General features: G+C 44.8%; 2 protein-coding genes across 2 annotated transcripts; one reads left to right on the forward strand and one right to left on the reverse strand.

Moving 5' to 3' along the window:
• Window positions 1–2464: 2464 nt before the first annotated feature.
• tatdn3 (TatD DNase domain containing 3) lies at window positions 2465–8660 on the reverse strand (the record flags this gene model as incomplete). The annotated part of the gene is given in 11 exon segments (XM_080023948.1): window positions 2465–2758; window positions 2760–2890; window positions 3657–3737; window positions 3996–4108; window positions 4316–4371; window positions 4783–4892; window positions 6213–6275; window positions 6839–6926; window positions 7838–7848; window positions 7852–7911; window positions 8604–8660. Coding segments are annotated over 11 exon segments (837 nt in total). The 3' UTR covers window positions 2465–2691.
• A 120-nt stretch (window positions 8661–8780) lies between these two features.
• On the forward strand, window positions 8781–13417 carry nsl1 (NSL1 component of MIS12 kinetochore complex). The gene is made up of 6 exons (XM_080019774.1): window positions 8781–8954; window positions 9129–9201; window positions 9752–9885; window positions 10084–10138; window positions 11253–11320; window positions 12450–13417. The coding sequence occupies exons 1-6, from the start codon at window positions 8784–8786 to the stop codon at window positions 12681–12683; spliced, it is 735 nt and encodes a 244-aa protein (XP_079875900.1). The 5' UTR covers window positions 8781–8783; the 3' UTR covers window positions 12684–13417.
• The last annotated feature ends 1837 nt before the right edge of the window (window positions 13418–15254 follow it).

The raw sequence follows: 15254 nt of genomic DNA on the forward strand, positions 1-15254 counted from the left end.
ATTATTTTATTTTTCTTTCTATGCTTTGTCAGCGAACACCGCGCCAAGATGGAGGCGGTATCGCCGCGCCTGGCTCCGAGGTGTCTATGTGTCTAGATCTATGTCCGCATCTCCCCGTCTGTCTGACACCGTTCCTGTCTGTCTGACACCAGGGGCCTTCCGATCGTGACCCTGGCCAATCGCAAAGCAGTGTCGTTGGCTTGTTGCCTCCGGGGAAGTGGGTGCGCGTTCTAACCCGCGTGTGTGTGTGTGTGTGTGTGTGTGTGTGTGTGTGTGTGTGTGTGTGTGTGTGTGTGTGTGTGTGTGTGTGCGTGTGCGTGTGCGTGCGTGCGTGCGTGTGTGCGTGTGCTCCCGTCCGCCGACCTCACACGCCTGAGCGCAGGGATCAATTGTCTCCTGGAGCAGAACCATGAGGGTGCAATGCCTTGTTCCCGCTCACTGATGATGTGCTGCAAAGTAAAAAGAACTGGAGGAAGGGAGGGAGGGTCCTGCTAGTGCGCGCTGGTTCTGTCCGTTAGGCCGATTAGTGTCCATATGTCCTGTCGTTAGGAAGCTAAGCCTAAATCCGGGTTGACCCTGCGAGGCCCTGCAGCCAGGTAGACCCGACCTGGGGCTGGAGACACTCAGCAGCCGCCAAATAACACAATGGCAATAAAATCTGTATAATAACAATTAGAATAGCAATAATAGAAGGATAATAGAAAATAATAATAATAACATAATCAAAGAAAATACTACTACTATTACTACTCAAATATTAATAATTATAATAATAATAACAACATATTCTTCTATGTTCTACATATTTTAATTAATTAATGTTTTTTAGAGGCTTCACATAACGTAGTAGGATTAGAACTCCGATATATATAAATAGAGATAAAAGATTTGGTGGTAAAATTCACGGTAATTCTGGGTTTAAAAAAAATGTCCGCGTCAGCCAAAACGTCCACGTTTGATTATAATATTAGCTATACCCAAATTTTCTTTACCTATTGAAAAACCATCTAAGAAATAATATTAAAATAGTTTCAAGTTTTTTTTTTAAGTGGGTAGGATCATTTCAGTGATACTGTTTTGTGTTATTTATCGCTATTCAGGATTGGGTTACACATTTCCGCGTGACACCAACACTTCCTCGTTGGCGTCAGTCACCTCGGCCCACGCCAGGGGTTTCCATGGAAACGAGACGCAAGTCACCAGGCGCTCCGCGGTGGAGTCAACGCCGCCCCGCACAAGGACAGGAAAAGATCGAGCCCACCCCATGTCTGACACAGGGGACCGGGCCCTGATGGAGGAGAACCTGCGCAGGGAGTCGTGGTGCCGGGTGGGGAGCAGCGGGGCTCGGTGCTGCTGGGAGCGAGCAGAGCGGAGGCACTACGGGTGTCACCTGCGAACCAGCCCGGAGATCGGGTCACATCGGCCCGCCGCGTCCGGAGCGAGGTCCCGGTGGGCGGAGGAGCCGGTCCCCGCTAAGCTGCCGGAGAGGAAGCACTTTGACCACAGCTGTAAGAGACGTGCAGGGCTGAAGATAAACCCATGACAGTGGTGGAAGGAGTACCCAGACCTCCAATTTGAGTAAAAGTACAAATTCCCTGACACAAAATTACTCTAGTGACAGTGAGATATTTGATCTTAAGTAAAAGTTTATAAATACTAGTCATAATACTTAATAAAGTACTACTGTACTTACTGTAATTTACTGAGCATAGATTGTGTTATAGTCCATTTCATTAAAAGACCAAATGAATCATTGATGATTGATATTTTTTAATTATTAAAATAACACGCCTGGAATAAATTAAAGTGTGTGAGAAAAGTAATAGAGTTAAAAGTAAATATGTTTGTTTTAATGTCTTTAAATGTAGTGGAGTGAAGGTCGAAAGTCTCAGAAAATGAAGTACAGATGCTTGAAAAATGTAATTAGGTACAGAAACAAAATACTTGTTGCTATTTTCCACCGGTGGCCGATGGGAAACCCACATCTGGTTTGAGTCAAAGTCAAAGCCAGACCAGGGAAGGAAATGCTCTCCAAAAAACAGAGGGGAAAATACGATAAACATTATAACGTAGGACTATAAATATTCTATGAAAACATAACAAGTATATTTGGATACTCAGGATACAGAGGCTATTCTCCTGCGTTTGTCTCTTTTATCCTCTCATGGGTACGTCTGAAAAGGTCGCTTATAAATCATTTGCACATTCCACCGTAAACAGACATGTTGTCTGAGTTTAACTTCATTATGTGCTTTTTCTTTTCTCCTCTCTTTCAGACAAAAGCCACTTGGTCTAGAGTCAGACTGAGCGTCCGCCTCGTCGTGTCACTGGCCTGGAGAGTCCGCAGTGAAAAAGTACAAGTTGACTCAACTGGACTCCAGCTCCCAGTGCTTTTGTTTGTTTGTTGTGTGTGTGTTACATTAATGCAACATTGCGGAAAGAAACAACAATAAATTGAATGAACTCATGATTAATCGTTTAATGAGACTGAGTCTGTTCACATTCATTCAGTCTTAACAGATGAGCTGGATGTGTTTCAACATGTGTTGCAGACATCAATGGCTACCCTTGCAAAGACAATATGGCATGAAGGCATTCAGAAAACAAACAAATAAACAAACACATGTGGTCATGACACATCAAATAAATATATATTTTTTTGCAGTGGACTAGATGACGAGAGATGTCAAGTCATTTTGGGGCTTTTGCACCACTCTGCCTTGTGTGTGTGTGTGTGTGTGTGTGTGTGTGTGTGTTAGCGTCGTTCAGCCTTGAAGAAAAGCCTCTCTGCGTTGAGTGTGGTTGCGTGCTGCACAGTCTGGGGCGACAGACCTTTGACGTCGGCGATGTACTGACAGGACAGAGCGATGTTGCTGGGCTCGTTCCTCTCCTGGGAGGCACAAAGCATCAGTTTGAAGCTGTTTGCCTCAGACTACGGATGTAAAATACAAGGACAAAAAAACGTGCTGTGCGATGCAAAGGAGCTGTAAGCTATTGTGTCTCTTTGGTGTGGTTTGAGCTGCCGCACCTGTCCTGGCTCGAGGTGATTCGGCCCAGGATCAGGGTGGCTGTACACCTGTTGGTCGTTGGTTGGTCTAACGAGCAACAGGTAAACCCCCCCCCCCCACACACACACACACTCAGGAGAGGAGCCCTGTCATGACACACGTCCACCTGCTCCAAGGCTTGTTCTATCAAGCCCCCTCTCCACTATAAACATGTCTCTACCCCATCGTCTGTGTCTCTGTGACGGAGGGCCCTGAATATGCCACCTGTGTGGCGTGTGGTGTGTGGCAGGCGAAACTGCCAAAGTCACAAAGAAACACTTTTCTCCTCCCCATATCCACGCTACTCAATCCTGTTTGAGAGATTAGATCCCTGTTCGGGGCCAGGTTAATATTTACATATAAGATAGCGTGCCATACAGTAGATTACTATGAACAATTAAAGAAATAACCACGGTTAAAACAGCCACCGAACAGTGCATTAACTGGAGGGCCATAATGGCCCTGAAGGGGCAGTAGGTCTAATTTCCCCCAGAGGGAATAATAAAGTATACAAAATAATAATAATAATTATAGGTACACAGCCCCGAGCCCCCCCCCCCCCCCTTGTCTTAAAGGGATATGCACAGTACTGCAACTGAAAATGTTCACCTGTCTTCGCGGCCCCAGAGCGGGAGAGTCCGTCTCCAGGCAGATGTGTTCCAAGGGAAGCTGCTTAATGAGCTTGTCTCTCTGTTGTCGGGGGAAGGTGGAAATAACAAGAATATGAATGGAAAGACGGGAATATTCATATTCACCATAATATAAACATGGCACCCCATTCAGTCAGTGGTTATAGCTACTACTACTACTACTACTACTACTACTATCACTACTGTCATCACTAACGCTACATACACCATACATATTACAATATCAAAATTACCAATATCACTTCTACCATGTAGCATTTTTAACAATATCACTACTACTACTTCCTCTATAAGCTACCTGGCTGTTTCTGCACACTGCAGGTGGGAAGGAGAAGAGGTACCCTGCCTGCACGCCCTCCAGAGCGACAGACGGCTTCCCTGCGAAGTTATGGAGCAGAGCTCTGCTGATCCCTGACAGGAAACACAGAGTCAGTCTGTTGCCAAGGCGACGTTCCTCCAAGCAAATCACACACACACACACAGTTGCTCCGCAGCGTTCGGGCTGTAGCTACAACCTCGAGGTTTCTTATAAACGTTCCCCATCTGGACCTGAGCAGCCGGTCAACCTTTCTACCCCGGTCACTCACCGGTCACCGTCCAACGCGGCGGGTAACTTACCACGCTCCCGCATCGTTGCCACGGTCACCTTGGCGGCTGAACGTGAGTGGACGTTGCTGTGCGAGTCAACCAGGAAACAGGAAGTTATTCATTGCTTTCATTGACACCGTCACTGTTCCGGAGATCGCGGTTCTCACTAAACAGGTCAGATCAGATGAGAATCAAAGAAGCCAAACAAGTCCTTATTCATTACATTATTCCATCCATTAGATGATTAACTAAATCATAATTTGACTTTGATGAATTCTATTTTGTTCTTTTTCAAGCGGAAAACTTTCAAGGCCGGTTTTGAAGCCATTGTGGAAGTGCTTTAAACTGCACTTCAGCTCACGGCTGCTTGATGCCTCTTGAGCAAACCAACTGAATGGAAGTCAATGGACCGCGTCCCATTCGGTCCCACGATCCCGGCAGCGTCCCCCGAACCTCTCTTAGAGCACGGGTATTGGACTATTATGGTTTGCGCTCACACGGGCAGGTCCAGCTCCTTGGCGATGTCGAGCTGCGCCACAAACACGGCGGCCTGGCCGTCTCTGTCCTGCTGGGTCGGAGCGCACCAGGGGGTGAAGTCCAGGCCAATCTGGAGGCGACACGGACACAGGCAGCGGCTACACAGATCCTCCTCTTTCAGTGTTTCCACATTTGGTGTGCGACCAAAATGCTCCGTCTGGCCGTCTGCCCCCCAGTCACAATTCATACCCACAAACACACAAGTCCCTCTCCTCGTCGTCCTGAAGGAACACACACATTCCACCGTCAATAGGATCTGGGGGGCTCCACGGTGGCGGCGGAGTGTGTGTGTGTGTGTGTGTGTGTGTGTGTGACAAAGTAAGGAACTGACTGTGTCTCAGAGAGAGAAGTTAAGTGTCAAAGTGTGTGTTTGATGTTGCTGCGTGTGTAAAACACTGTGAGGTTTGTTTATGAATGTGCGTGAAAGTGTTTGTGTGTGTGTCAATATCTACTTACAGTATGTGTCAGCTGATAATGCGCTCCATTTGATTGTTTTGTGTGATTTTGTGAATGGTTGTGTATGCTTATGTGTATATATTTGTGATGGTTTATCCATGTGTGTGTGTGTGTGTGTGTGTGTGTGTGTGTGTGTGTGTGTGTATGTGTGTGTGTGCGCGTGCACGCGTCAGAGACTTAAGAAGTTATTTCTTACGAGGGCTGATTGGAAGATTATTTTTAATGAGTTTAATCCACTTCACTTCAGCTGCAGTCACATCAGTGTCATGCTGTAAAAAGAGTGTTCATTGTGTGTGTGTGTGTGTGTGTGTGTGTGTGTATTCCCTCAAGTTCTGCAGCAGCGGGTCAGTGGGAATAATACGTTTGTTATCCTTAAATCCTCTTAAGTCTCCTTAAGTCTCAGGAGATATCAGTAAAATAAATGTGCTGCAAATGAGTGTTAAATTTATCAACTATAAACCATGACTATGGATATATTTGGAGTGCACCTGGCCCTGTGTGTGTGCGCGCGTGCGTGCGTTTATGTGTGTGTATAAAAACACACACTTTTGTGATGACCTAGTATTCCTTCATCTTTCTGGACAGGGAAGGCATTGAATTGATATTTTTCTGAGGTTTATTTAACTGAAAAACACGACTTGTGTCGCGTCACCGTTATCTGACTGCTCTGCACATGAAAGCCTTGATGTGTGTGGAGTTCTATCGAGTAAATTGTGTTGATGTGTGCGGAAGTTTGGAAAATCAAGAGCCCGTCTGTTTTACCTCTGCTCTCTAGGGTTTTCATCCATCTTGATGACATTTGCTTGTATGACTTTGTAATTTTTTTATTTAAGGACGAAAAACAATATCAAATTTCATACAGTGGGAATGACGTTGACTCATAAGATGAGATGTTGACTAATGTGTGTGTTTGTGTGTGTTTTTCGCGGCCTACCTCTCCGATAGCCGTGAGGCGTGGTGCGTGTTTGTAGAAGAGCGGCACGGCAGACTCCAGGTCCTGTGGGGATAACACTCTTGACTCTTCCTCACAGAGTCACTTCCACCACAGCCCTGGGGGGAGTACTTTCACGTAAAACATTCACACACAAAAAACAGGCCGGGAGCTCCTGAGCATTTCGGGTTTTTTTTTTTTTACTATTGAGGTTTCACTTGAGCTGACGTCTCTCTGCCGTTTAAGACATACTTTAAGGCATGTTCAAGGATGGTTCTTGTCTTTTTGCTGAACACCCCAAAATACCCCATTAAAACACTGCTTTAATGGGGTATTCATCTCATTGATATTATCGTAATGTTTCCTCATAATAACCAAGAGGATAAACTCTCTCGATAAGATAAGACCGCTGCAGAGTCCAGATGGGGCTTCAAAGACGCAGCCTTTTCCGCGGCCCTTGGCTCGCAGGACAAAGGGGCCCCTTCCCCCCGCTGAGCACCGTGTCTTTCCTTCGTCCAGAGCCCTTCTGGGCAAACAGGATACCTTTACCCCTTTGTCTTTCATGGCTCCGAAGGACACTGAAAGGAAAACAAACAGCCGGTGGATGGAGGCGGAGTGTTCCAGCTTACCTGGAGCTTCACGCTGCGCTTCCTCCCGGGGCTCCCACCGTCCTGCAGGGGATGGAGGCCAAAACATGGGGCCACAAGATCTGGGTAACTGGGGAGAATGACGGGGGGGTTAAAGTCAGCATCCACACCCAGTACAACAACAGCAAAGGCAGGAGGCGGTAGGAGCCGCGTCCATCTCAGAGCTCCACAGGCCCGGCCAGGGCTTGGGATCCTTCTGGCTTCTACAAAAGACCGATATCTCTGTGATCTCTGTTTGTTTATTGTTGCTGCACAAATACTTTGAATACTGTTGCCAGCAGCCGCACTGTTGCTATTGGCAAGGACAGTTGTATTTATGTATTGTTGAGAAGTAGTAGTAGTTCATGTTCAAAGTAGAATTATAGTCGCTGCATTAGTGGTGTTTTAGTGATTATAATCTGAATTTGCATAGAGAACAATAACTTTATTTTTACAGCACTTTTCAAAACGATAGCTACAAAGTGGCGCACAACAGATATGATTAAAGAGCAGTGTGGCACATTTGAAATAATCTAAAACCATAGCAAAATAATTTATAAAATTAAATAAAAAATATATAATATTAAAATGAAATGTAAAATACATAAAAGACAAAAGACAATTATTGAAAGAAAGGTGTATGAAAGGTATATAATGTCAGAGATTGTGGTAGTTGTATGAACCAGTAAACCTTGTATTTTTTTGTCTTATCATTAAAGTTGACCTTGGCATCGCTTCACTCACAATATCAAGATGTTAGACAGAGTCATTGTCTTACATCTTACAGATACAATTTCAGAAACAAAACAACAAGGAAAAAAAACACCTCTACTTTCCAGTGAGAACAGTGTGACATCGAGTGTGATCACATTCAAACGTACCGAACGTAAACACACCAGGTCATAGTCATTTATTTGATTTACTTTTTGAAAAAGACACAAAAGGCTCAAAATCAATCAATGTGTGTGCGTGTGTGTGTATAGAGGGCAGGAGATAACTGACCTGTCTTGGAGTTAGAGAACTCTGTCAAACTCCCTGACCTCCTCTGTAACTGCAACCAGGGTCTGTACCCCGGCCTGTTGTCAGCACGCACGCACGCACGCACGCACACACACACACACACACACACACACACACACACACACACACACACACACACACACACACACACACACACACACACACACACACACACACACACACACACACACACACATCCCTTTGAAACACTATTTGCCAGCTCCAAATGTTCCAGAGTCTCATGGACGTGTGTTTGATACCTGACGTTTGTCGTCCGCTTAATGACATCATCTAGATCCTGTAGTTCAAAAAAAAGTTTGATTTAGATAGATAGACAGACAGACTGACAGATGGATGGATGATGGACAGACATAGATCGATAGACAGCTAGAAAGATAGATAGATAGATAGATAGATAGATAGATAGATAGATAGATAGATAGATAGATAGATAGATAGATAGATAGATAGACAGATAGACAGATAGATACATAGATAGATAGATAGAGATATATGAGACAGACAGACAGACGGATGTATAGATTGTATAAACAGACAGACAGACAGACAGACAGACAGACAGACAGACAAATAGATGTACTTTATTATCCCCGGGGGGGGGAATTGCAGGGTTACAGCATTACACATCAACATAGCAACAACAATAACAAAGGATTAAGAATAATCAGAATACAAATAGACTGGCTTGGTTATATACATTAAGACCGTAACGTAACTCGCACCCTACCTCGTGGAACCCTCTTGCTGACGTGTGACAGTGACAGTCAACGGAGCCTCTTTCCATCGGAGAAGAGAAGGAAACCACGGGGAGGGAGCCCCACGTCCGCCCGAGCCCCGTTCGGACCCCTTTCGCGGTCGGACCCACTTCCGCTTCCTCCCCGTTCCCGAAAGCGTTTGGCGCTAAAAGATGGACGGCGCCGGCGTCGAGGCGCCGCGGGATCGCAGAGTTCGAGTGGCTTCCAAAAAACTAGTCGCGGATCAAATGACAAGATATAGTGAACTGTTGAAGAAGCTGCTGGACGGCCAGTCCGGCGTGGCCGACGACACCAAGCGGCGTTTACTGCAGGAGTTACAAGCGGTGGGTTCCTGGTTTGTTTACATCTGCTGTGCCAACGGTGACGCTGGTGCTTGTCGTGTTGTTAGTGATGCTATGAGAATTGTTGTTATTACGTTGTTATTGTTACTGCTATTACTATTAAACTGAGAATGTGGTGGTTTTTTGGTTGTTTTTTTTTTTGGGTTTTTTTTGCAGAATTTCGAGGCAGCTGTCCAGGAGAACGTGTTGGTGAACGGACTGCCTTGGGAGGAGGCGCCTGATGACACTGGTTATTATTATTATTATTATTATTATTATTATTATTATTATTATATTTATAGCGTTTCCACATTTTGTTTTCGAGTCCTTTGAGGTCAGACATTCCACTAGGTAAAGGACTGTGTACATCGTCTCGCCTTAAAGGCTGCAACCAGCTGGCATAGAAACTAAACTGACACGAAACTGAGGTAGACCGATAGACAGACCGATAGATAGATAGAGAGTGAGGGAGAAGACGTGAAAGTCTGAGACGTTCATGTCAAAGAGACATGAATACATGAGCAGGTCACGAAAAATGTCCTGCAAAATGATTTTATGTCCAGAGTGGGAGCCCCGACCGAAGTAAATCAACCTGTCAGGGTAACATCCAATCAAACAGGCAGCAATTACATTAAACAACATGTTGCTTGGCCCCGTGTTTCGGCCCGAAGAGGGTAGAAGAGACCAGAAGTCATATTAAGTGAGATATAATATGCATAAAATAGTAAATATACATATCAATTATGTTCTCAAGACTTCTTCTCCTCCCCTCACCCTCCGTGTCACACGCACTCAAACAGCGGAAGACGAGGCTCAGAGTCTGAACAACCAGCTGGACGATGCGATCTGTGAGACAAGCAGGAGGCGGCGCCGGTACCCCAAGGCCATCCTGCCCTTCGTGGTCCGCTCCCTCAAAGCAGAGCGCGCACTCATGGTGGGTGTCGCTCGGTCTGCCCGGCCGCGTCTGACCTCAACTCGCTCTTAAAAGCGGCACAAGCATGAATAATAATAATAATAACAATGACGATTCAAGTATGCAGTGTTTCACGGTTAAATGTAAACAAGGGGGGGTTGGTGGGTCACAGTGACTGTGTGTGCGGGGGAAACTGAACTGCGTGTGGATGTTTTTTAGACGCTGTATGAACAAGCGATAAAACCGGAGGATATTGTGAAGGATCCTGTTCAAGGTAACATACACACACATACACACACACACACACACACACACACACACACACACACATCCCTTTGAAACACTATTTGCTCAGCTCCAAATGTTCTAGAGTCTCATGGACATGTGTTTGATACCTGACCTTTGTCGTCCGCTTAATGACATCATCTAGATCCTGCAGTTTAACATAAACAATATTATCCTTTTTAGTTGCTTAATATTCAGGCGCTGTCAAGGGGTGTTGGTGAGATTGTACGGCCCTAAGATAATTTAAGATTATGACATAAAAAAATAAAGGATGTGATTTATAGCTATTGCAAAGGAGAGCACTGCGGGGCTGTGCGGCTGACAAAATGATATATCATGATTTATTTTTAGGAATACCTCAATATCGATAACTTAGCAATATTTGGATGGATTATTGGTGCATTGATAGGACATTTACACACAATAAATATTTAAGAAACAATCATTATTAATGTGGATGTTATGAGCATTGATTAGAACATCTAGAACAGTCTACGAAGTCAAAATAAATTAAATTACGATATTGATTTGATATCATATATATTTATTACCCAGCCACAAAAGACAATACGGCAAGTTATCCCTCTGTCTTTATAAGTTTGATTTAGATAGAAAGACAGACAGACAGACAGATAGATAGATAGATGGATGGATGATGGATGGACAGATAGATAGACAGACAGACAGACAGATAGATAGATGGATGGATGATGGATGGACAGATAGATAGATAGATAGATAGATAGATGAGACAGACAGATGTATGGATAGACAGACAGACAGATAGAGGTAGATAGATAGATAAATAGATGTACTTGATTATCCCGGGGGGAATTGCAGTGTTACAGCATTACACATCATCATAGCAAAAATAAAGTAATAAGAATAATCAGAATACAAATAATCTGGCTTGCACTGGGTAGACACACACACACACACACACACACCTGACCACTAAAAATGAACTGAAACGTGTGTGTGTGTGTGTGTGTGTGTGTGTGTGTGTGTGTGTGTGTGTGTGTGTGTGTGTGTGTGTGTGTGTGTGTGTGTGTGTGTGTGTGTGTGTGTGTGTGTGTGTGTGTGTGTGTGTGTGTGTGTCACAGAGAGCATCATGAGCAGTCTGTCGGCGGCGGCCCCTGGAATGGTGACACACGCCAGCCAAGTCGTGAAGGTGATACAAGACCACCCCCGGTTTCAGCTCGTTTTTGCCGATGATGGCTCACATTCTTGCATTTCTTAATATTGTCTGTTTTCCAGTTTTATAAAATTTTAACAATGCGGTGAGCATCCTACCTCAAAATTAAATATCGCGCTGACGGCCAAGAACACTTTTGACTATGTTACTCAGTTTTTCATTTGTTGAAACAATATGGAAGTTTTTTTATTGGACTTTAATATTTGTAACCCACAGAGGACAATCCACAAATGTGTACTGTGATCCACAAATTCCTATCCAGGATTTATTTTATAGACATATTAGTTTGTCATAGGCGTGTTAATTTATTTAATAGTGACTAAATGTCATTCCACAGGTAGACTCTTGTTGTTTTAGTCAGACTGTAGCTGTCAGCTCGTGTGGGGGAATGTCGCCGCCTGCTGGTGTAGATAGCAACTGCAGCTCACATCTGCAGATTCTTTTCTACAGTTTGGACAAAATTCCCCCAAATAAATGGCAGGGAAGCCGCAAATGTCACGTGGCCCCGCAAACTGACGGGAAGAGATCCACAAATGTGCAAAGCCCGTTTCACATGTACGAATGGATCCACAGATGCGTAAATATGACTTTACATGTATTCGTTGTGGTGAAACTATTATGATTTGTAAAACCTAGAACATTTTTATGGAAAATTAAAATGTGTTTTTTACAGAGCGAGTTATGCGTATTTGCAAATTGCTCTTGTTTTTTTTGTGGGTATGACTTTACACAAATATAAAATACATGTTTGTGGATCGTGAGATATTTGTGGATCATTGTACATGCTTGTGCCTTGTCTTATGTGGGTTGCAAATATTAAAGTCCAATCAAAACTTCCATAGTTCAGCCTTTTCAAATAGAATTAACAAATACAAAATATGGTAAAATTTAGTAACACCCATCTGAAAATAGACACAAATATTAGTGTTTTTTTGACTATGCTCATCACCGCAATGCACCACACCGATGGCGGTGAATAAATATATTGTATGCAGATTAATATATCTTTGGAGGTTGACGTAGGAACGATCAGACTGGTACGTGCCGATGGAAGACGAGAAGCCGATTGGTGCGTCGTCAAACGGTGTCTTTTTCTCCCTGGCAGTCCATCAACACCCTGCAGAAGCAGGCTGAGGGCCTCTGTCAGGTCCTCAACACCAAGCCCAGCCAAGCCACCCTGGAGATCCACCAGGAGGTGTTCGGTCATGGGGGCCCGTCGGACGCAGGCCTGGCTCCGCCGAGCGAGGCCCCCAGGAGCCGACAGCCGATCAAGAGGGCGGTGGAGGAGGCCATGGCCACGGACTGCTACGTGTTGCGCAAAAAGAAAACCCCAGAATGATCCGTTGCAATAAACCCCCCCCCCCCTTTTTTTTTTTTTTAAATGTAATATGAATTTATGTTGCAAGACAAAGTCTGGGGAGCCCACATGTTGAACATTACACCGCGATGTTTGGAATGTACTGGGGTCCCGTCTCGATAAAACGCAGACGCCGCTGCCGCTCCGGGTGTCCTGTTTCTGTTTTTTTTCCGTTGAAGATTCATCTTGAGCAACAGAACGTTGGAGCCTCGTTTGGACCTTTTCAGTCCAAAAGATTAAAATAACAGCGCAACAGGCGGCAGGGCTAATAAATAATTCCATTTTTTCATGGTTACCGCCCAATTGGGCTCCTCGAAATGGGGAGTTGAAGCACGTTTGACTACAGAGGAGCGTTTGAAACGTTTCATTTATCAACCTGGAATTTAAAAGTTGAATTAGTTCATTATGACGTTGAGTTTCTCGGCGCATGACGTTGGACCTGCACGCCTGCGCCGCCTGCTACCACAGCGCCCCCTCTGGTGGCCAGCAGAAGTACAATGACGTGGAATAACGCTTCACAATATTTCGCAATCATTTGTTTTTCTTTTCCAACAAACTAATAAATCGATACGTCTCCAGAAGTTATTTCACCGAGAACGAGGCTTGTATTTCTGTCGAGAAGTTGAGTCAGGTTGACTGTTTCATTTCTCTACATAGAGGGTTGTGTACGTTTTTTAAAAATGCATTTATTAAATATTACACATTGTTTCTCAGTTTTTCTGTTTCGTGTTTGTTTTTGGACGGAGCTGTTTTTTCTGCCACGGTTTTGTGTTTGTTCGTTTTTTTTTTCTGTCAGTGTGTGTTTTGAACCGAGCTTAGTAAATAATAAAATGGCCAAAAAGGTGTAGATTAAGTCAGGGGTTCCCAAGCTGGGGTCCTCGAAGGAATTGCGAGAGGTCCACAGCAAAATCATTTTGATCTATTTTACATTTCTAAGTATATTTTTCCTACATATATTGTTTAATGAACTATAACCTCTGTTTTGATTATTGTCCCAATGGGTCCCCTAAGTTTCTCAGTAGTAAAGTCTTTAGCAACGACCTGCTAGGACCAGTCAAAATGACAACCAACATTTTAAAGGCCTGGTTTGAAAAGAATAATAATAAGAATAATAAGAATAATAAGAATAAAAACAATAATAGCTTTATTTATATAGCACCTTTAAAAACACCGTTTACCAAGTGCTTTGACGGATGAAGTGAAAGCAGACTGCTCAGATCATGAATTTAAAAGGCGAAGGAACATTAATAAACAGGAATTAAATTCCTTCATAAAATTGAAAAAGCGGATAAAGACACAATCCAAAAAAAAACAACAGGTCGTTCCAAAGCTGAGGGGCCCTGACGGAAGAAGCCTGGGGCCCGGCTCTGCAGAGTCAGAACTTTGGGGTTAGTGCTGGTGATGGTGCCGCTGCTGCTGCGGTTGGGTGGTGGTGGTGGTGGACGACGGCGCCGAGCTGAAGGCTTCACTTCCCGTCAGCGACCACGTTCACACAGCTCTTTCAGGGTGACACAAGCCCCCTCCAGGTTTCTTTTTCGCTCGCTCTTCCTCTTCTTCTCGCCGGGGACAACAAGCCTCCGTTTCTCCTCCGGGGGGGATCACAGGGACGGGAGTTCCAAAGTTCTGTGGCGGCGTTGCCTCACAGCGGCGAGGTCCCGGGTTCAAACCCCGGCCGCCCCGGGCCGTGTTCGCCTATATTTACTCCCACCGCCAAAAGAGCTGGAGCTGCTCCGCCCGCTCCCCCGAGGAACGGGATGGGGCAAATGCAGAGAACTAATCTTGTTTGTGCAATAAAGCTTTTCCTATTTTATTTATAATAATCAATGGTAACAGCACGCCCCGGCGGGAGGCTTTACTGTCGGCAAACGCGGCGCTCCCGGCAGCAGGGGGTGCAGCCGGGACGAACGTTTCAGATTTTGGAGGCGTCAAATCTCCCTCTCCAAGCCTCCATCCCCCCCCGCCCTGCACCGCGGACGCTGAACTGCAGGGATATCAACCCAGTGACGCAGTGAAGTTGACCCCCTGCCAGTTGGACGGGTGCGAGGAGACGCACGCGTGGACGACCTGGTCACAGCCATTGCAGGATCAGCTGGAAGTTCTCGAAAAAGAACTAAATTCGATCTTTGAAGTATGTCCTACCCTTTTCCCCGGAATGTGAATTGCTGATGCAGAGGTTTGAAGCAGGTTATTTATTGTCATATTTTAGGTATATTTTAAATCTTTCTAATCCAAAATTCAGTGCGTATTGCCAAATGCCATCTGTTTTTGTTCATCCTCTCTCTCTCTCTCTCTTACCTCAGTAGCTCGCCCCTTTATCTGCAAAAACAAACTTGTTGTCAAAATGCTGAGCATGAAAATCGCACGCGGGGTTTTTATGCAGGGTTTTTCTTTAAGTCGGGTACAGAATACGAAAACAGCTCCAGCCTCAAAGTGGACACCAGTTCATCTCCACATACATTAGAGTTCAAATCCTAAAGCGCCGGTTGCCGAGCAACAGAGGAAATGCCTTGATGACAAATGACGGCCCCAGGAAGTAATAAGTTATTTATTACC

The sequence above is a fragment of the Zeus faber genome (assembly GCF_960531495.2).
Source record: "Zeus faber genome assembly, chromosome: 2".
Taxonomy (NCBI): Eukaryota; Metazoa; Chordata; class Actinopteri; order Zeiformes; family Zeidae; genus Zeus; species Zeus faber.